Below are 23,967 nucleotides of genomic sequence, written 5' to 3' on the forward strand. Positions count from 1 at the left end.
CGTTGATCTGCGCAACAGTCAAAGTCGTCATCTTTGTTGATATGAGACCATATATCTCGCACCGCCCTTTAACCAGTCCAACATAAATTTTTAATTCACACAAGGCATTACACTCACAAACACCATATGCGTTATCAAAATGTTGCCTAACCGATGAGTAATGATACGAATAACGCCACATTTCTCGCTTGTAAGACCTAAGTTGTGTCGCTTCTAAAGCGACTAGTAAGTGAGAACAAGGCATATGTCACAAGATTTCCGGCTCGTTCGAACTAGTCCCACAACTCACGTCGCCAAATTACCGACCCGCAACTAAGTTGATACCTTACGCCGTCAAATCACCGACTCCTTGTAACTTACGTCGATAAATTACCAACTCGTTGTAACTAATTCACAACTTACTTCGTCAATGTATGGACTTATATTATATACGTGATGTCATAAATAGTGTGGAAAAAAGAAAAAGATTAATTCTGTTTTATTATCATGCATTTATTCTATTCTTACAATTTTCCTTGGATACACTCAATATACATAACAGTATTCTATATATATATTTGTGTGTGTTATTTTGCAGTCTCACAATCATTCACGAAGCACGCCGGATTCACATCCACAGTCAGATCAGCAACTGAAATTGACAAAAAAAAAATCATTTACGACATATTCCATTGTTTGAATAATGTGTAGACTGTTAGCAACGAATATTGCGAGAAATATTAAATGATTTTGAAACTCATTTTTTATAATTATGCCAAGTTAAAACAATTACGCTTCATATAGTATATTTAAAATGTATACAAATGACAAAGGACGAATACATCCAGATGTGCCTAAGAATCTACTTCTATATCCGGTTATTGAATTTTCGGGTGAGGCCTGTTATATAATATATTAACAATATTTTACATACCCTATACCCCAGCTTTCATGGAATTCATTTGAATCAGTAGCATTGGTATTGGATGGGGTTATCATTTCATAATCCGGGGTCCCATTTGCATCACCACATAAGCCATTCACATCAAAGCATCCACTATAGGGCTGAGAGAGTTGCAGTTCCACTCTCCTGAATCCCCACGCCACGACTAGATCGGGGAATCCGTCCCAGTCAAGATCTATTACGACGTCGTAGTCAGTGCCCGTTTTGGTCAAAAGCATCTGCATACTACTACCCACGGATTGCGGGAATGTTGCGGGAAGGACATTTCCATTAAACTGGAATTAATCGATAAAAAAGTATTGAGAATGTTAGACTGAACTTCTGGATTTATAGATCTCATCTAAAGCCAGAATCGTTTAAAGTGCAACAATCACCGTGATGCACGCGCTCCAAGTTCGTATCGAATACGTCACATGGGACCATTGACAGCGACTGTAGTATTCTATTTCACGGATTACGCTACACAAACATACATTGTAACATAAATGTAGTGGATTATATTATAAAGGTTTATATTGTTGCAGTTGTTAATGTAATACTTTTTTCCGTACATGATCTCAACGATAAGTGGCATAATATACCTAATGTAGAGCTACCAAGGCTAATCAGATCGAATCAAACCAAATCATACGTAAAAGAAGATGTAGACATGATTATGAATGAATGTAAACGTAAGGATATAATATTCACACGAACAATCTCACCTTGATTTCCACGGGATTGATATAATCATTGATACCGAGTTCCAAAATATCGGTGTCTTGTTTGACTGTCAAAGTTTCCACACGGTAATGACCTTGATGTTCGGACTCAGTTACAGTCACATCCAGACCATGGATTTCGCATTCCGAGTGAAATATGGTATAGCTCGCACAGTCGCCGCCTTCATGGTACTTGAAACCATCGAATGTCTTGAAGCGGGGATCACCATGAACTGTACAGTTGACCACATCTAAGAGAAAGAAAATAGCGCAGGTGAAACATAAGGTTAGTTTAGTGTACCCGGGAATATACGTTAAAGAATGTGACTGGGACAACACACGCTTAGATAAAATTTAGTCAATTTCATTTTAACTTGAGAAAATAATGTTTCATTCAAAAAGTCATAGTTACCTCGTGGTGGTGGGCAAAAATAACCTTGGGTAATAGTGTTATTGTTACAACAATATCGGCACTTGGTGGCTACATGGATCGGTGGGTCATCACAGTTATTAATTCCTGGTTCGTTGGCTTCTTTTTCAATGCAGGCCTGAAATAAGTATAAGTGTCCACAACATAACATGGTATCGGATAAGATAATATATATAAAGTGAAAATAGAGTCGACACGTACCAAAATACAAGAAAATGCAGATATGTCAAAATTGAAGAGAAAGTCGAAGAAATAATGAAATGACGAATAAACAAAAATATTAACATAAACAGAGGTGGACAGTATTAACGAGCGGAAGAGCTCAATGTCAAGGCGAAATAACGAATATCTCCTGAAACAGAAATTGTAGCACTCAATCATGCATATCAATCTTCAAGAGCATCCCCGAAAGGCTGAATGCATATATTCTGGAGAAAGAAATTGCCGATAGAAGGGGAAAAAACGGATGAGTAAATTTTACTCAATCTTACGTTAATAATATTACCACTTATTTCAAAATGATTGTAATGATGTTTTCTTCCTGAATTTGAAGGCAAGCAAATACCTCAGTTGAAAAATGCTGATTGCCAAAAAAAATAACAACGATTTCAAATCGATGAGTTGCATGAATAAATTATCACTCTACTCAATTAGCCCTTGACAAGTTATTGGCGTCAATCTGGTAAATTCGGGAAAAAAGTACCCGGATGGAGGCAGACATACGAATTTGTCAGTAGGTTTGAGACATGAACATGTCTGTCACGACCGGGAGTTGCGCAAATTATGCTATATGCTCTTCTTTACCGGGCGAATCTGATTGGGTGTTATGTTCACGTGATATAATAACTTAAGATTGATGATGTGTTTAACCCAGAGAACGACGTCACAACTCACTTCTATCTGCATACATCTTGATGCAAAGACAAGTTTGTCTTTTCCATTTTTTTTCTTCCATGTCAGTTCAGTCATACATTCTGGCTGCAAATCACAGAAGATATGAATGGCATATTACACACTAAATCGTGGTCCAGCAACAAGAACGCTATATATATATATATATATATATATATATATATATATATATATATATATATATATATATATATATATATATATATATATATATATATATATATATATTTTATAGAAAAACCTTCCCAAATAAAAGAAATTCAAAAATTTAAAAACATAAGAGGTAGTCACTAAACCATGTTATTTCACACTCGAGCAAGAGAATAGACATGTTGGTGAACTAACCTTGCACTGTGAGTGTTTTATTGTTTACACTCTGTAAAATACCAGTTTTTTCACAAATACAAATTTTTAAAAAAAGAACTGCAGACCTCACTTCTTTATATTTTTGAGTGGGCCAGCCATGTTGCCACATACAACATATAATATTTCTATTCAATTTATTTTATAATATAAAATTGCCACTGAATTCTTTAAAATAAATTTACCATTTACAAATTAGTGTGTTGGACACTATATAATCTGCAGGGTGCCTAAACAATGACTCAACAAACAATAAACACATCTTCCACGCACCACACAAATTTTAGCCACAATTGAAAAACCAAGAAAGCAACAAATATCAGGCTGCATCTTGAAAACAACGAGATAGCGCATTACAACCAGTCATTACAAACATGAAATCCTCCACCCCTCCCAGTACACCCTACAGCATTAATGGTTCCTATACTCATTTGCATCTATGTACAACAAGCTTAGCCAATTGATGCACCTGACTCATCAAACTTTTGACCAACCACTCATTCTAAATATTGTTGAGTGAGGGCGCTATTTACTAATGAAAGGGATCTAAATGAACAAACAATAAAATACTCACGCGAGAGGTTTCACACTGTTCATACCTGTCAGCTAACGGTTTCATTAAACATTCCACCAAGTTTAATTTTTCACTTTCTTCACAAGACAAACACTGGCTAGCTGTGAATCGAAAAGTTGAATACATGAAGTAGTCAGGTGCGTTGTGATTTCAAATCACAATCCAGTTATGAAGGGTGCAACAAGGTATTGATCAATTCCAATGAATTCTACCGATAAAATCAAATATAAGTACTTAGATATATTTAGAAAAGGCGACGACTGAAAATTTGATATGCTTGCAGCTGTAAATTAAATGCGAGAAGTAATATTCGGATAACTGAGACATGATATGCCAAGAACGCAGCTTACAATTAACAAGATTAATATGAAGATAAACAATTCCCAAATGACTTTAATAATAATATGACTGCGCAGTATCCCTTCAAAGACAAACTTAAATAAGGTAGAAAACAATTAAGTGAAAAAATGAACAAATTACTATATCCACGTTATAACTCTCAACTCGTTAATTGTTCGTACCTTGTCCCTGGCCAGGAAGCATAAGATCATGTGGATTTCCATCAGCACGTTTAACTACTCTAGCGTTCGTCTGATATGTAATCTGAAATAATCGAAACATGACTGTAACAAAGTCTGGTTCAACATAGTATAATGTACAACAATAGTACGAAACAACAACAACAGGGTATATTGGAATGTAGTCAATACGAATACGAGTAACAGTACAAATTTCCATAATTTGTTAATTGTTTTATCACAAGCATAAATCAAAGCACCGACGACCGAGATTTGTTGATACTAGCACAAACGAAACAGGTTTAATAAGTGCAGCGGACCGCCTCAAATATCCATTGGCAACTATGAAGTGATTAAAATATGGGTTACGCTGGAGGTTGCGACAAAGACAAATATGAACCATCAAATTAACCATGGTTTATAATTTTGAATAAGTAGTCAACAAGAAAAAATCAAAAATAAGTTTAGCATTGAAAGATCTAAAAAGAAAACAAATTCACCCAGCGCCTGTTCTTAACTGGTAAAAACATATATATGCCCGGCTGCTGGAGGCAGATAGGAAAGTATATAACAATGATGATCACACACATATTCGTCTGAGAGTGAACCTTTCACAGTGTCCGCACATTAAATACGAAAACGACTTGGTTATAAGATTGAAGATTTTGTTGAACACGTAAATAATACTCGCTTCGACCACGAACACAAATTCTCTCCAAAATGACATTTACAGAAATCTATCAAAGGAACTTAAATCCCTGAATACTCAAGTAATGAAATCTAGTAGTTTATGTTCGAATGCTAGAAAATGAAGCCATCCACCAACACGGGATCAGTGGCTATATTGATACATGTATGAATGAATGAAGGAATGGGGAATAAAATAGTGCAACAGTTACAATAATTACAATGATCCACCGCTTCAGTTGGATATAATGTATATTCAGAAAAGAATTCTTATCTGTCTGGTAGTGTATATCGGGCAACGGCTTCAAATGGGTTGCATTGCCACATACAGAGAGTTAAAACAAGGAACAGGATAACACTCACCGCACAGATTAAGATACCAAGTAGAATCATCATATTGGACATTTTCACAGGCATTCACTCAGGTGTCCTAGACGAACAATGATTTACAACACAAGAACTGCGAGCTTTATTGCTAACTGTGATGCAGTATGGGGCAAATAATTGTTTTGACAGCTGTAGGGTTGTGACATATTTGCGTTTTCTTTATCCCTAGTAGATTTTATGAATCTGTAATTTACACAGTCACATAGAACACAGCAAATGACAAGAAAGTTGGAAATCTTACGCAGTTATATTTGCAATAATAATTTTTGTTGTAATTCACATTTCTGATTTTATAAACTGTTTACAAATATAGAATAGGTATTGCATTTAGTAATTATCGCAGTGATGGTAGCAGGAATTTTGATTAGATGAGGGCGCACATATTAGATGACGACCTACACCATTGTGTTATCGGTAATATACATATTAATAAGGAAAGCTTTAGGTAGCACCTGTGCAGCTCGGTTCTGAATCCGCCCCTGCATTGTTAAGTCTCTACAACAGTTGTGTTTATAACGACTAATAACCATAGGAAACTATAATATTGTTTTTATTACGGTATTTACGCTGCCCACAGATTGTAAATTGTTTATCTATGTATTAATTAATACATTCGTTGTTTGCGCTTTTCGAATAATATTCTGTACTCAACTTTATCACCAACAAACTTTTTGCCACAAGCAGAAATCAAAATGTAAATGTTAATTTGTGGCTGGTAACCCATTTGTTTTAACAAATATGAACACTGACTCAGCGTATGCAACGACAACGTTGATTGTAACCTCCTCATTGTACTTGCATTGCATGATGGTTCTTAAGATATCGGCGTCATGGGTGAGAGGTCTAAAAGCATACCTCAGTACAGAATATCTGATATAGATATTCAGTGCCACGTGATACATTTTTTATATTAAAGCAAAGTATCTATTGCTAGACAATATATAAATTGATTAAAACAGTCAGAATAAAAATAACAATAAATTTGAGGCAAGTTTAATTATTAATTCGATGAGGGTACTTTTTTTAAATTTAAAATGAACATGAAATTTTTCCTTTTAGTTTGAATGGTTTTCTTGATAAATCAGATACATGAATATTGTTGTGTTTTTTTGAGGGGGAGGGGAACTTCACTTAATACTTTAACCATATCACTCTTCTATTTATTTACTTTTTACAAGGTTTATCCGGATGCGAATCGAAAGTTAGTGTGTTTGATCACAGGGGCATATAATAATTACGGCCTGTTGCACTAATAATAATCGATAATTCGGCACAATGCATCTATTCTGAACACATGAAAAGGCAGTTCCGGGTTAATCAAATGTCAAATTGCGATGCACAAATGAGAAAATCACTGTAAGATTTGGTCTGTCAAATAAATTATTATATTACAAGGTGCGAATAAAATTAGGGATATCTGGACTTTCTTCCATGGAAATAATATCTTTACTCAAAGCGTTAGGAAGTAATATAAAATATTCATTCAACTACAAATATTTTATTTTTTGACATTTGTACCTTCCTGAATCCCCCCATTTTAACGTATTTCTTTAGGTTGTGTTAAATAATAATGGTTCACCACATTACATCGTATCAGGATACAAGAACATCGATTTTGTTATTGATACAAGTGGTGCAAAAGCGTTCTATACAAAAGATAACATTGTCAATTTGATTGAATATTTGATAGGATTTTGTGGATTTTGGTGGCCGTGTCAAAACTCATATGAGGCAGAATTTCCTCAGTAACTTGTAAAAATTAATAACACAGGGAGGCATATATTAATGATGTACATTCTATCAACAATCATTTCATCAATAATTGTGTTTTAATTATATATCCACCTGAATCTGAAATCAAAGAAACCACAGAATTCTGCCTCATATCTGTGTGTAGTTGACTGAATATGGGGAATGTCAGATTCCTGTCCCCAAAACTCGAAAGTCAATTTTTTTTCAAGAGAATAGCTTGCCTTAATATGTAAGCTTTTCTGTGGCAGATATCAAATATATGACAACATACAGCGGTTGCCATCTGTAGGGTAGGATATACTCTTATGCAAATACCTGATATCACTTCTTGATCTTAACCTTGCTGTGAATGCTAATCATTTTTCTTCGTGTTAAATTATGTACTACTATAGACATTGACCGTTGTATGTGTGTAAATGTACTTTATCCCAGGCGTATTGTTATTTATATCCATTGTACGTTTTTGAGAACTATATGCGACTGTTGATTTTCAAATAATAGAGGCGTATGTCAGTGCTTCTTACTTCATCTTCAAAGTATGACGTCATTCTAGCGACACATCGTTTAATAATTTTAACTAACCTAACGCCAACATATCTAAATCGACGTTTTTGCTCTATTGTGTTGATTCTTTGATTAAATCTGTCAGCCATTTAGATCATAGTGTGTTACATGTGCGGTCTCAAACCAAAGAATTCATGTAGCTGTCAACGTTTAAAGCATGTTTTGTTTTGAACTGAATGTGTTTAAGAACCATATTTCTAACGAGTTCTCACAGTAACTTGATCTGAATCACAGGTTAGAGTAACCATACTCAAAATGCATGGCACGGCTATGGTCTTAACACTGTTTACTGAACTGTTCGACTCTAACACATTTGTACATGGACATTGAGGCGAAAGTGAGTCAGTTTTTCACATGAATACATTTTCTATACTGTCTGAATACTGAACAAAATTGCCACTGACACTTGTAAAATACAAACATTAAAAACATATTATCTCGTTGGCCCGTTTAGCTGGTGTTTAGATAACTTCAATTCCAACCTTGCTTTGCATTATGGGAGGACACAGTAGGCTGTCACCTGTCACAGAATTACTTCAAATGATTATTCTACTGTACTAAAAATATAAATCTAAGTATGCAATTGCATTGTGTTATTTTCCCCATTATTATGACGGCTCATAAAAAAGGCCTTACCGAGCATAGCACTATTATTGAGCAAAACATTCAGATATAGTTACAGTTACACAGTGGCAGAGAACTGACGTTGACATCGGTCTCCTGATAGGTCTCAATTGTACACGAACAATGAAACCAAGAAAGTTAATTCCAGAAAATGACGATGATTTGTATGCAGTAAAAACATATCTTGGATGAGACGTTATTGGTATGATGCAAAATCCAGAAAATAACTGTGAAAACCATAATTGCTAACTCGTATGCACAGAAGAGTGTGTCACTTTGTCTTTAAAACTCAAGCAAAGGAGATTTGTCCAGCACAGGTATTAAAAATGTTTGAAGTTGACTTTAGTGAGAGGCAATCAGGCCAGAAGGTGTCAGTTGACGACAGGATGTTTCTTACACAGGCTAGTCGTGGAATACGCAAACAAGATAATATACACTATGAAATTTCACTTCCAATGAAAGACGAAATGAAGCTCCCAAATAAAAAAAGAATGACTCACAAACGCCTAACAAGCCTTAAGGTCAGGTTGACGAGTAACAAGAAGTATAAATAAGACTACGTGACCTTTATGAATAATAAAGAATTATAGATGATGATACTGATGAAGGAAAGATGGTCACATTTGGTATATTCCACTCAAGAAGCCTAGGCCTGGGCGGATACAAGAAGTGTTTGATTGCAGTGCTGAATTATCACCTATTCAAAGTACCTGACCAGACAAATAATTTGACTGGAGTTTCATGTCGCTTTCATAGAAGCAATGTTCTACAAAGATGATCCTGACTACCTTAGATTTCTTTGGTGGCAGAATAGTCAGTTAGAGCAAGATTTCAATGTACATGTTTTATTAGAGATTTGTTTCAAAATCAGGAAATGATTAGATTTGGAGTCCTAACTTGTAGACGTTTACCTACAAATGAGAATGTCTGTGATCTTTTTTGTAGGGGTGAAAACTAGATGACAGCCAAAAAAGCAGGCGCAAGACACAACAAAGTGCATTCAAGGAATTTTTCTGGCATGTTGGGGAACAACACTGTTTACCTGATGTTACAGTCCTTGCACTGACCACAACTGCCCCAAAGTCTCAACAGTCCTAGTTGAAAGACAGCCTCATTACATTATTCCAGATTGCAAGACTATAAACATTTGTCAAAATAGGGAACATTGGATTGTTTGTCGTAAAGACTCCGAGGGACAGTGCATCCATATTTTATTGGATGGTTGACAAACTAAGAGACGATAAAGATACTTTCCCACAGACAATTATTTATTGTTAATTATTATTTATCATTATTTCAAAGAGGAATATTCCCAGTCAGTTTTTTGACGAATGTACTATAGAGAAATTGGAAGTACTGTACAAGAATCGCATCCAAAAGAAAGTGTCCAACTAAAGTTTGAGATTATTATTTTGCCACACAGCCTTTGGTATGGGCATTTTTATCAAAACAACTCATGTACTCCATTTAGATCGCTCTTTTTCGATATTGAAAGCTATAATACAGAGGTCGTGTTGAGTTGGTAAAGATGATGAACCATCTCAGTAGTCTTGTTTTTTCATGTCAATTAAAAAATTATATAATAAATGTAACAGTATTTGAAGATTTTGCATCAAATGAAGACATCAATGTCATGAAGAGCAATAAACCACATCACCTAAATAAGTGAAATCTTAGTATATTAAGCCATTAATTTATTTTCCAGCTGTTTTCATAAGCATAACATGTTCATCTCCGTAACAAAAACAATTGACAGAACAACGTTTATTTAAGTATCAATAAATATTTATCACTCAAATAAAATATGTTTTTCAATCACTAATTTACTGAAAATACTCTTATAAAAACTGTTTATCAAAATAGCACAACTATTCCAAAATGCCTGTTGAGAATCTTAGTTAAATAACAAATTGATGGATGCTAAAGATACCTGGTGGATCTTTTCTTTGTGTGAACAAAGATATAAACTAAGACATTGTGCATCAAAAACACTGACTAAAAATAGATGGAATCAATTCTGATCAGTGATAGACAAGAAAAATTAAGTCATTGATAATTATAAAAAGAAAACTGAACTGGTATGAAAAAAAAAATGTACAGCATCATGTCTAAGAAAATACTAATTAACATGTTAAATTAATCCATCTGTTGCATTAATTTCATAACGTAAATTGTATGAAATTTGCATTACAAGAGTTGGCGAAAAAATGTACACTGTGCTTGCAGTCTCTCAGCTGAGATTGCTGTGCTGTTAGCAATGCACATCAATAAATACAATATAGGTGATTAACATAAATATTATGTAAATTATATAAATATATACTATCGACACGCGAATACTAGTAGTTTGTTTCTAAAACTGAATCCACAAACAACACATTCATCTGCCCTGGGGGATAATTGTTTCTGGGGTGTCACGTTCTTGCTGACAAAACAAACATGGAACACGGTGAATTGATAGCGTTGTTGGCCGATCGTAAACATGCGTGTTGACGGCGACCAATCTGTCAACCGGGAGCAGTAGAAAAAACATCCATACTTCATGAATTCTTAGGAATTTTCAAGTAAAAATCTTGATTGGAATAAAACGACTTGTAGTTGATACCGGATCACCGACGCCGATCAAGAGGCAAAAAACAACATTACTGGCACATGTAATTAATCTGCCACCAAACATAAATGAAATACAATCAAGGCCAAACTGGTTAATGAATGCTACTTACTTGTTATTTTAGACAACGATCCATCATCGAAAAAACTTCGTTGTTATAAGTTGTATGGGGTCCAGCTCAGGCAAAAGTAGCTGCCGTACGCCGCCATATTTTGAGTCATGCTCAGGCGCGTTTATAACCCGTGATCTGATTGGCTGGTTCCTAGGAGAGATTTGTACGAGATTTGTGTAGGTGTAGTTAGAGGCGAGTGGGACACGATTTTATAGGAACTGATTAACGGCAAGAAAAAACAAAAAATCGACATATTCAAACTAAAATGCAAATAAATATAATATAAAGAGTTATAAAAAAATATATAATAATAAAAAAAAAATTGGAGCCTCATACCTACATCGGATTTTAATCAGATTGATGCGTATGTGTTTTTAATTTTTCATATAAAACACTATTAGTTGTCAGGCAAACGCACTACTTATGGTAAATCATAATCAGGTTTGGACTGCAGTATTGAGTATCAAACAACATTAACAATATATGTGTTTTTTGTCTTTATTGCATCTTTATCTTATGCAGATTCAATAAAAAATAGCACTGTATTCTCAAATCCGTAGAAAAGTGGTATCCATATTGCTGAAACTACTTTTGATTACTTCGAAATTAAGATTAATAATTTTAACAAATATTGAATAGAGCGATGACGTTCGATATGACAACACGAACATCTGGACTGTATAAAATGTATTAAATTAATCAGTACACAATCCTAATAAAAAACAAATACAGTAGTTAGAATAATAGAGAATATTTGTTCAAATATAATCCGGAGTAGCAGTCGAGGTGCATCGACAAGGTCGTAGTAATATCACCAAATACTGCTGACCGTTTAACCTCAATATGGCTGATAATTGTGTCGTTGATTTGTATAACCACATATTACACAAAGATTCCGTTTTAAACAAAATCTATTCACAGAACACTTAAGTGATAAACTAATGCAGAACATTCTTCAATCATATTTTTCAATTTCTCAAAATAAATGCGATGGCCACAAACCACCGAGCGCCTTTCTGTGGGCCTAGCTTGTGGTCTTTTGTCACAAGATATCAACATAAAACATGTCTAAATTTCGTTTATTAGTTGACAGTGCACGTTCTGTAAAATTAATGTGTGTTGATTTCCCCCTGGATCAACGCCCCCAGCGATGCAATAACAATGCCTGCATATACACATTAGTGTTTTTGATTTTTTATCAGTGAAAATAAATTCTATACAACACACCCAAATTAATTGCAGCTAAAATAAAGTATTTTACATAATACGATTTGGCCTACAGTATCGAGTACTGAACAACATAATTAAAAATAAAGTTTCTTTTGTCCATATTGTATCTGCATATAGATTTTGCTAATACGTCTTTCTCAAGAAGAGGTTTACACATCTTAATTAATAAAAAAGTAACACTGTATTCTCAAATGCATCCATAGAAAACATGGATCAATATTGCTGAAAGTTCCTTCTGAAACTAAGATTATTTAGTGAATATTGTTTGAATCATGTGCAATCCACACTCATTTAATAGATACAAAAACTGTACATCAGGACTGTATAATCTGAATAATCGCACACAACTAAATCCTAATAAAAACACTCACAGTAGTTAAAATAACAGAGAATATTTATACAAGGTGCATCATATGCATCATATGAGGCCGTGGAAATCCACTAACCAAGTCCCACTAAACTTTTAACCTTCATATGGTTGATATTTGTTTCGTTGATTGGTATAACCACTCATCATAACACGATACCGAGTTACAAAATAATAATAAAAAAAAATCACAGACTACTTCCACTGGGGAGACTCCACAAGAACTGCGATAAGCAGAAATGCCCTCAATCTTATTTTTCAAAAACATCTTTTGTTCTTACATTATAATTATTGAGCACATACATTCGAATTCGAAGTTTCCTGTGAACAGATAATCTCGCCTTCGATTGTTTTTTCCGGTGTCCCATTGATTTTGTAGCACTCCTCAATGAACGTTAATTCCCCAGAACAGCGCCCTCAATGATGCAAAGCCCTAACGCTCCTGTTTGAATATGGTAGAGATTTTAAAATATTCATGGTTCTTCACTGGATAAAAGGTGACCTTGAGTGTGTACACTGCAAACACTGTGTTCGCGACTTTCCGTTTTCAATATTGCTTTTTTTTTATAATGAGCTGTTATTCAGATTTTCATAATTCAAAGCAAATCAAATTGAAAAATATAGGACCAAGAGAATGATCTTTTTCTGTAATATTCGTGTGTAATCGGTGAATAATAAATCTATAGTAATTAATTATTTATCGTTGGTGTGGATGTCGAATACATTTTGGCAAGACCATGGTCATATTAGAGCGATAATTATTATCGAGGGGCGTGGTACTCTACCTATCCCCTACACTAAAATTCTGATGGTGGTGCTGAACAGTCCTGAATCTGTCATGGCCAGGCTTGTACATAAATCAAGACCAGTTTATCTATGATCATCACCAGCGACATTCACCAGTGTGTAAGTCCATGTTATTAAGCCATAGTGTCATTATATACATAGTGTCAATGCAAATCTAAACAACATCCCATACTGTGTTTCATTGTCAGAAAGCATATTTACATGTTTTCCTGTTTTGTTGACATGTACACTTATGCTTTTCACAATCATTTTGATTTTAGTAGTGGCTGTATTGTAAAAACTAGAAATGAGTCTGCTGGGCTGACATGTTATTTTGCTAACAAACTTAGCTTCATGAAGCAAAAATTGCAATATTTGTACTTTAAGCACCAGGGTCTGTAATTAATCAGAAAATGGTTCAGCTGGCATCAAATACAATTGGACACATTTTTCATAATTTCATCAGCAGCATGTTGGCAACATTCGCAAGCAGCCTTCTACTCCAGACAGCTCATTGTGTGACCAGAGGACAGTGCTATTTGCGATTATCAATTTATTATCATAGCCAAGGATATAAAAATAGATAAGGTATGTTATCTAATCTTATCCTGTTTTCATTACTCTGAGCTATGCAAGCCATTATTTAAACAATTTATTAGTCATATCAAAATATTCGTGGAAGCTAATACAGGATCTGACTACTTGCTCTAAACACTGCTTATCTCTGGTATTATCAGCTGATAAACATTCATGGCATGGGCTAATTGCTTCAGCAAGAAAAATATGAAACTGACCACGAGGGGGCAACCATCACAAGTAGATGTTAACGCTTATTTAAGAGCTGCTGCAATTTTTATGATAGTTAGAATTAATGGTTTATTTTCAGATTTAAAGAACACGGTATGGTATTATATGGTGTCATCTGAGCTTCGATTACGAAATGAAATGCGAACAGCAGTAAAAAATAAGGCAAACAAATTTGAAAATGTATGGCGGTTTTATAATCTAGAAATTTTATTAAAAAGTGGTTAAACACCTTATTAGAACACTAACAGTGGTTTAAACACCTTATTACAACACTAACAGTGGATAAACACTTTATTACAACACTAACAGTGGTTAAACACCTTATTACAACACTAACAGTGGTTTAAACACCTTATTATAACACTAACAGTGGTTAAACACCTTATTACAACACTAACAGTGGTTAAACACCTTATTACAACACTAACAGTGGTTAAACACCTTATTAGAACACTAACAGTGATTAAACACCTTATTAGAACACGAACAGTGGTTAAACACCTTATCAGAACACTAACAGTGGTTAAACACCTTATTAGAACACTAACAGTGATTAAACATCTTATTACAACACTAACAGTGGTTAAACACCTTATTACAACACTAACAGTGGTTAAACACCTTATTAGAACACTAACAGTGGTTAAACACCTTATTATAACACTAACAGTGGTTAAACACCTTATTACAACACTAACAGTGGTTAAACACCTTATTACAACACTAACAGTGGTTAAACACCTTATTACAACAGTAACAGTGGTTAAACACATTATTACAACACTAACAGTGGTTAAACACCTTATTACAACACTAACAGTGGTTTAAACACCTTATTACAACAGTAACAGTGGTTAAACATATTAGAACACTAACAGTGATAAAACATCTTATTACAACACTAACAGTGGTTAAACACCTTATTATAACACTAACAGTGGTTAAACACCTTATTACAACACTAACAGTGGTTAAACACCTTATTACAACACTAACAGTGGTTAAACACCTTATTACAACAGTAACAGTGGTTAAACACATTATTACAACACTAACAGTGGTTAAACACCTTATTACAACAGTAACAGTGGTTAAACACCTTATTACAACACTAACAGTGGTTAAACACCTTATTACAACACTAACAGTGGTTAAACACCTTATTACAACAGTAACAGTGGTTAAACACCTTATTACAACACTAACAGTGGTTTAAACACCTTATTACAACAGTAACAGTGATTAAACATATTAGAACACTAACAGTGGTTAAACACCTTATTACAACAGTAACAGTGGTTAAACACCTTATTACAACACTAACAGTGATTAAACACCTTATTACAACACTAACAGTGGTTAAACACCTTATTACAACAGTAACAGTGGTTAAACACCTTATTACAACACTAACAGTGGTTAAACAACTTATTACAACACTAACAGTGGTTTAAACACCTTATTACAACAGTAACAGTGATTAAACATATTAGAACACTAACAGTGGTTAAACACCTTATTACAACAGTAACAGTGATTAAACATATTAGAACACTAACAGTGGTTAAACACCTTATTACAACAGTAACAGTGGTTTAAACACCTTATTACAACAGTAACAGTGATTAAACATACTAGAACACTAACAGTGGTTAAACACCTTATTACAACACTAACAGTGGTTTAAACACCTTATTACAACAGTAACAGTGATTAAACATATTAGAACACTAACAGTGGTTAAACACCTTATTACAACAGTAACAGTGGTTAAACACCTTATTACAACACTAACAGTGGTTAAACACCTTATTACAACACTAACAGTGGTTTAAACACCTTATTACAACAGTAACAGTGATTAAACATATTAGAACACTAACAGTGGTTAAACACCTTATTACAACAGTAACAGTGGTTAAACACCTTATTACAACACTAACAGTGGTTAAACACCTTATTACAACAGTAACAGTGATTAAACATATTAGAACACTAACAGTGGTTAAACACCTTATTACAACAGTAACAGTGATTAAACATATTAGAACACTAACAGTGGTTAAACACCTTATTACAACACTAACAGTGATTAAACATATTAGAACACTAACAGTGGTTAAACACCTTATTACAACAGTAACAGTGGTTAAACACCTTATTACAACACTAACAGTGGTTAAACACCTTATTACAACACTAACAGTGGTTTAAACACCTTATTACAACAGTAACAGTGATTAAACATATTAGAACACTAACAGTGGTTAAACACCTTATTACAACAGTAACAGTGATTAAACACCTTATTACAACACTAACAGTGGTTAAACACCTTATTACAACACTAACAGTGGTTTAAACACCTTATTACAACAGTAACAGTGATTAAACATATTAGAACACTAACAGTGGTTAAACACCTTATTACAACACTAACAGTGATTAAACATATTAGAACACTAACAGTGGTTAAACACCTTATTACAACACTAACAGTGGTTAAACACCTTATTACAACACTAACAGTGGTTAAACACCTTATTACAACACTAACAGTGGTTAAATACCTTATTACAACACTAACAGTGGTTAAACACCTTATTACAACACTAACATTGATTAAACATATTAGAACACTAACAGTGGTTAAACACCTTATTACAACACTAACAGTGGTTAAACACCTTATTACAACACTAACAGTGGTTAAACACCTTATTACAACACTAACAGTGGTTTAAACACCTTATTATAACACTAACAGTGGTTAAACACCTTATTACAACACTAACAGTGGTTAAACACCTTATTACAACACTAACAGTGGTTGAACACCTTATTACAACAGTAACAGTGGTTAAACACATTATTACAACACTAACAGTGGTTGAACACCTTATTACAACAGTAACAGTGGTTAAACACCTTATTACAACAGTAACAGTGGTTAAACACCTTATTACAACACTAACAGTGGTTAAACACCTTATTACAACACTAACAGTGGTTTAAACACCTTATTACAACACTAACAGTGGTTAAACACCTTATTACAACACTAACAGTGGTTTAAACACCTTATTACAACACTAACAGTGGTTAAACACCTTATTACAACACTAACAGTGGTTTAGTGGTTTAAACACCTTATTACAACACTAACGGTGGTTAACACCTTATTAGAACACTAACATTGATTAAACATATTATTAGAACACTAACAGTGGTTTAAACACCTTATTACAACACTAACAGTGGTTAAACACCTTATTACAACACTAACAGTGGTTAAACACCTTATTACAACACTAACAGTGGTTAAACACCTTATTACAACACTAACAGTGGTTAAACACCTTATTACAACAGTAACAGTGGTTAAACACATTATTACAACACTAACAGTGGTTAAACACCTTACTACAACAGTAACAGTGGTTAAACACCTTATTACAACACTAACAGTGGTTAAACACCTTATTACAACACTAACAGTGGTTAAACACCTTATTACAACAGTAACAGTGGTTAAACACCTTATTACAACACTAACAGTGGTTTAAACACCTTATTACAACAGTAACAGTGATTAAACATATTAGAACACTAACAGTGGTTAAATACCTTATTACAACAGTAACAGTGGTTAAACACCTTATTACAACACTAACAGTGATTAAACACCTTATTACAACACTAACAGTGGTTAAACACCTTATTACAACAGTAACAGTGGTTAAACACCTTATTACAACACTAACAGTGATTAAACACCTTATTACAACACTAACAGTGGTTAAACACCTTATTACAACAGTAACAGTGATTAAACATATTAGAACACTAACAGTGGTTAAACACCTTATTACAACACTAACAGTGGTTTAGTTGTTTAAACACCTTATTACAACACTAACGGTGGTTAACACCTTATTAGAACACTAACATTGATTAAACATATTATTAGAACACTAACAGTGGTTTAAACACCTTATTACAACACTAACAGTGGTTAAACACCTTATTACAACACTAACAGTGGTTAAACACCTTATTACAACACTAACAGTGGTTAAACACCTTATTACAACACTAACAGTGGTTAAACACATTATTACAACACTAACAGTGGTTAAACACCTTATTACAACAGTAACAGTGGTTTAAACACCTTATTACAACAGTAACAGTGATTAAACATATTAGAACACTAACAGTGGTTAAACACCTTATTACAACACTAACAGTGGTTAAACACCTTATTACAACAGTAACAGTGATTAAACATATTAGAACACTAACAGTGGTTAAACACCTTATTACAACACTAACAGTGATTAAACATATTAGAACACTAACAGTGGTTAAACACCTTATTACAACAGTAACAGTGGTTAAACACCTTATTACAACACTAACAGTGGTTAAACACCTTATTACAACACTAACAGTGGTTTAAACACCTTATTACAACAGTAACAGTGATTAAACATATTAGAACACTAACAGTGGTTAAACACCTTATTACAACAGTAACAGTGGTTAAACACCTTATTACAACACTAACAGTGGTTAAACACCTTATTACAACACTAACAGTGGTTAAACACCTTATTACAACACTAACAGTGATTAAACATATTAGAACACTAACAGTGGTTAAACACCTTATTACAACACTAACAGTGGTTAAATACCTTATTACAACACTAACAGTGGTTAAACACCTTATTACAACACTAACAGTGGTTAAACACCTTATTACAACACTAACAGTGGTTAAATACCTTATTACAACACTAACAGTGGTTAAACACCTTATTACAACACTAACAGTGGTTAAACACCTTATTACAACACTAACAGTGGTTAAACACCTTATTACAACACTAACAGTGGTTTAAACACCTTATTATAACACTAACAGTGGTTAAACACCTTATTACAACACTAACAGTGGTTAAACACCTTATTACAACACTAACAGTGGTTGAACACCTTATTACAACAGTAACAGTGGTTAAACACATTATTACAACACTAACAGTGGTTGAACACCTTATTACAACAGTAACAGTGGTTAAACACCTTATTACAACAGTAACAGTGGTTAAACACCTTATTACAACACTAACAGTGGTTAAACACCTTATTACAACACTAACAGTGGTTTAAACACCTTATTACAACACTAACAGTGGTTAAACACCTTATTACAACACTAACAGTGGTTTAAACACCTTATTACAACACTAACAGTGGTTAAACACCTTATTACAACACTAACAGTGGTTTAAACACCTTATTACAACACTAACGGTGGTTAACACCTTATTAGAACACTAAAATTGATTAAACATATTATTAGAACACTAACAGTGGTTTAAACACCTTATTACAATACTAACAGTGGTTAAACACCTTATTACAACACTAACAGTGGTTAAACACCTTATTACAACACTAACAGTGGTTAAACACCTTATTACAACACTAACAGTGGTTAAACACATTATTACAACAGTAACAGTGGTTAAACACCTTATTACAACACTAACAGTGGTTAAACACCTTATTACAACACTAACAGTGGTTAAACACCTTATTACAACACTAACGGTGGTTAAACACCTTATTACAACACTAACAGTGGTTAAACACCTTATTACAACACTAACAGTGGTTAAACACATGTACAGTGTACTATTGACGGTTGCTCCAGTGAATCTAATATTGCGAACATGTGGGCAAACCATTTTAATACGATATTTATACTATAATGATATTTATAAAGTTAAAGTGCCTGTGCAATGCCCACCCTCACGTTTCCCATTTCAGATCTGTGTCCCACTGAAATGGGCAGTTATTGTTTTTTTTGCTAAAAATGATTACTCGTATCCAAGTAAATTTGGGATATTTCTCGTGTTGTAGCCACGCCACCTATCCTGAAACGGTCGACTGTTTCCGGATTTCCGACTCTCGCCGAAAGTGCGCCACCAAATGACAAAAACGTGAGAGCAAGTCATACCCCCGAGCCGTAATAACACTGGTCATTCAGTATAGTTTTAAACGATATAAATTTTTCTTTTTTTTGTCTATTTTTTTTTTGTTTGAGAGACTTTTTAGATGTTGTGTTGTGGGCAGTTGCTGTGAAACGTATAGTCATAGTGTATGTATTCACACGTTTCTATTCGATCCAAAGGTGCGACATCAGTGGACGAAAGCCACTTAACCTCAGATTCTTTTTTTGTGTGGAAAAACTGTCCTCGTCCATGAAAAAACAACTAGGTTTAAAGAGAAACACTGGCAACGTAAACTTGGCGCAACTCTTTTGAAAGAAATAGATTTCGGACCAGCCCATGATCACCGAGGCGGATTTTAGAAGAGAGAGACGTCCGGCGAGTGTTTCAAATGAGTTGACTTTTTTTTTGCGATCGTGATTATCGTTTTATAGAGACCATTTAGTCCCTGTTAAGTAAAAGGTAGCAATTTTGACAGTGACACGAAAACGAGACGTCGGACAAACAGGAAATTACACAGCCCTTGCACACTGCTAATTGTTTTCATTTTCGAAGGCTGAAAGTTTCTGAATTGTTTAGTGATTGATGTTGAATGTCGAATCCACACCTCTGTTCTTTTTTTACCTTCATGCTTGCAGCTTGATCTGCGTAATAATTTATGAATTAAGAATCCGGGCTTGGTCAATGTGTTTCCACCAAAGTTTTAATATGATGTTATAATTATGAAAATCACACCATGGATCACACTAACTCGAATCCACTCTGAATTTATCTGTATGTGTGTCGATCTCGATTATTTTTGTTAACCAATTAAACGCCACTTTTAGCGCACTTGCCCTCGTCGTGACCCGACGCGTTCACCTATTTCAACAAAATGTCAATTTATTTCCACGCAACTGTCATTTATTTAGTAACTGTGATTTGTCGTTTTTTTTTAATTATTTTATAGTGGTCACTATAGTCTAATGTTTAGAATGTCAAAATATCTTTTATTTTAATTTTGAAAGTTTTACTCAGACGATCGATGAAATAAAACAGTGTAGTGACGTGCCTAGTAACCTGCTAAATAACGAGATAATTCCGACGTCAAATTCTATTTTGTTCAGCGACAATTTACAAATGTGCGCTGGTGTCGGTGACGATCACGGTGACCAGCTACACCAGAACGGACATATTTCGCATCTAACTCAACCCCATGCAACAAAAATTGATACTATGTGTTCATTATGGTCCATTCTTCCTCGATGAACAAGTACATAAGTGACAATTTAGTCAAAGACGAGAAAACTGCACAAGAAATTTGCCTTATTTACACGTATCGGCAATGCATGCCATGCGACTTCCCCTTCTGACGTCACAAGGGGAATTTCTGTATGCAAATGAGAAGCTAATGAGGAGCCTCGTTTTAAAATATACAATAATAAAGTTGCCTAGACTGAGTTTAAAACACATTTTTTCACTTAAAAAAATAATTCATGCCTAAAAACATAAAAATTAATAATATTTATGTATCAATGGATAATTTTAGGCGTGAAAATAGCAGCCATTTCACAGGCACTTTAAAGTGCAGCAATATGTTTTAGTTAATATGTTAGATGTCCCAACTGTGTCCGTAAAAGAAGTCGCTACGGTTGTGCAGAGTCTTGAGCTAGAGAAATCATGTGGAGCAGACGGTCTATGTGCTGAACACCTTAAATTCGCTAAACCAGTAATCTCATTGCATCTGTCAATGTGTCTGTCTGCAATGCTTGTACACGGAACTGTTCCAAGAAGGTTGATTGAAGTTGAACTGCTCCCAATAGCTAAGAACAAATGTGGAAATATGACCAGCAAAGATAATTATCGACCCATTGCCATAACTACAGTATTATCCAAAGTCTTTGAACACATTCTTCTAAACAGATGTCAGAATTATCTTGATGTTTCAGACAATCAATTAAAAAGAAACACTCGACTGACTTGTGTATCTTCACTCTGAAAGAAATGTTTAAGATATGATGTTTGTCAACTTTACCACAATTCCCTATTGCCGCTGACCCTCACAACACCGTCTGTCCAGTTGTGTTTCTTACACTTAGTCGCTGAAATCTTTTGATATTCATAAATTAAATGTTCAACCACTTAAGAACTTGGCATGTAAAGAAGTTTCTAAAATATCAAAACCAACATTTGCTCACGACATGCCAAACAGTAACTAATAATAATATTATGTCAAACTAAGTTACTTTACGTGTTAAGAGGAGTTATTATCTGGTTGTCTTTAAGCTAGTTAGATGTGCTAGTAAATAATATGTTGTTGATTAAAATTACCTCATGGCTGGTACAATACTCTTAAGGTGATATTCTAACAGATGTAGATGTCACAGTAAAGGTATACCATCCAATTCCATCAAATAATCTAGAAATGAAATACAACATTCTGATCTGTTTGTTGAAATATCAACCAATATGTTTTGTAGTGTTTTAGAATCTACTTCTGACAGTCAAAATACATAATGTTTAAATGTTTCAAGTCACAGGGTGGAAAGGAAAAAAAGTTTGGTTAGAATATGATAATGAATATGAATATGAATTGACACTAGCTTTGTTTATCTGTACCTGTCGGTATTGCATATGTCCCTGATTTCGTTTTAATTTCACTGTATAGAGTAGTTTTTAAGGAATCTCATCACATTTACTTTATTACATTCTAAACGTACCAAATTGATAATACTTTCATGTAATGTAATAGAGATATTGCATGTATTGCTTTTTTGGGCGACACTTGGCTATTGAAGCCAGAGAACCACTGAATAGAGATGTCGAGCAGTCAGAAAATATCACCTGACATTTATTAATATTATTAATATTATGTTGTTGTTAATTAAAATACCTTCAGATGTTTATAATAATATGTTGAGTGATGTATATATATTTGAGTGGAGGTCTGATTGTCATTTTAAACCACCAAGAAAAGGTTGGATATACATATACCGGCATTTTAAACCTTCCATATACTTTAAGTGAAACATATACACATGAATGGAAGCCCCGAAAAAAATTGCAACACTTACGAAGTGAAGGTAAGTATATCACCATCACTATCAAACCATCACTACGTATATATTCAAGAAATCTAATAATAATCACATATGGTTTATTTTTCTTTGCTAGGTCAATAATAACAGAGAAAATATGGCTCTGTCGCGGCCGCTGCATCGGATTGTTAGCTTATACCTTGCGTGAGCCATATTGCTTTAACCATTCATAAACATTCTGTTTGTTGTTTGAATACATTAAAACCGCTTAAGTGCTGCTTAACTTTCCCTGATAGATTATAGACAATAAACATATATTTTTAGTAACAATTACATTTTACTTTGGCATCTTGGATTTGCCATAGCGACTGTGGAAGCTTCATAAAAAATGCAGTAAATGTTTTGCCCAAGGCCACATGGCCTCTGGTGTTGTGGGTGCAGGGTTGTCATGAGTGGTTTGTTATAAATTACTTACACCAATGTTGAGAAGTGGCAAAAGAACCTGTTATCCACCAATTGTTGTGAGTGAATACATAACTTCCTTGTCTTGAATCACGTG

The 23,967-nt window shown here is 34.1% G+C and overlaps 1 protein-coding gene across 1 annotated transcript; it reads right to left on the reverse strand.

Annotated features, from left to right (window-relative positions):
* Positions 1-471: 471 nt before the first annotated feature.
* On the reverse strand, positions 472-5,594 carry LOC100367574 (alpha-tectorin-like). Its single transcript, XM_002735528.3, has 8 exons — positions 5,492-5,594; positions 4,445-4,526; positions 3,924-4,024; positions 2,969-3,052; positions 2,057-2,192; positions 1,648-1,895; positions 914-1,218; positions 472-631 (listed from the first exon to the last, which is right to left on the reverse strand). Exons 1-8 carry the CDS (start codon positions 5,543-5,545, stop codon positions 625-627), a joined length of 1,017 nt encoding a protein of 338 aa, XP_002735574.1. The 5' UTR covers positions 5,546-5,594; the 3' UTR covers positions 472-624.
* Positions 5,595-23,967: the final 18,373 nt, after the last annotated feature.

The sequence above is a fragment of the Saccoglossus kowalevskii genome, chromosome 17, assembly GCF_978046115.1.
Source record: "Saccoglossus kowalevskii chromosome 17, keSacKowa6.1, whole genome shotgun sequence".
Lineage (NCBI taxonomy): Eukaryota > Metazoa > Hemichordata > Enteropneusta > Harrimaniidae > Saccoglossus > Saccoglossus kowalevskii.

What these genes read in the sequence shown, in the direction of transcription:
- LOC100367574 (XM_002735528.3), bottom strand. Translation starts at nt 5,545, where the DNA reads ATGCCTGTGAAAATGTCCAATATGATGATTCTACTTGGTATCTTAATC. An exon ending in TTGGTATCTTAATCTGTGCG is followed by an intron (nt 4,527 to 5,491) that starts GTGAGTGTTATC and finishes CGATTATTTCAG; the next exon opens with ATTACATATCAGACGAACGC. An exon ending in GCTTCCTGGCCAGGGACAAG is followed by an intron (nt 4,025 to 4,444) that starts GTACGAACAATT and finishes TTCGATTCACAG; the next exon opens with CTAGCCAGTGTTTGTCTTGT.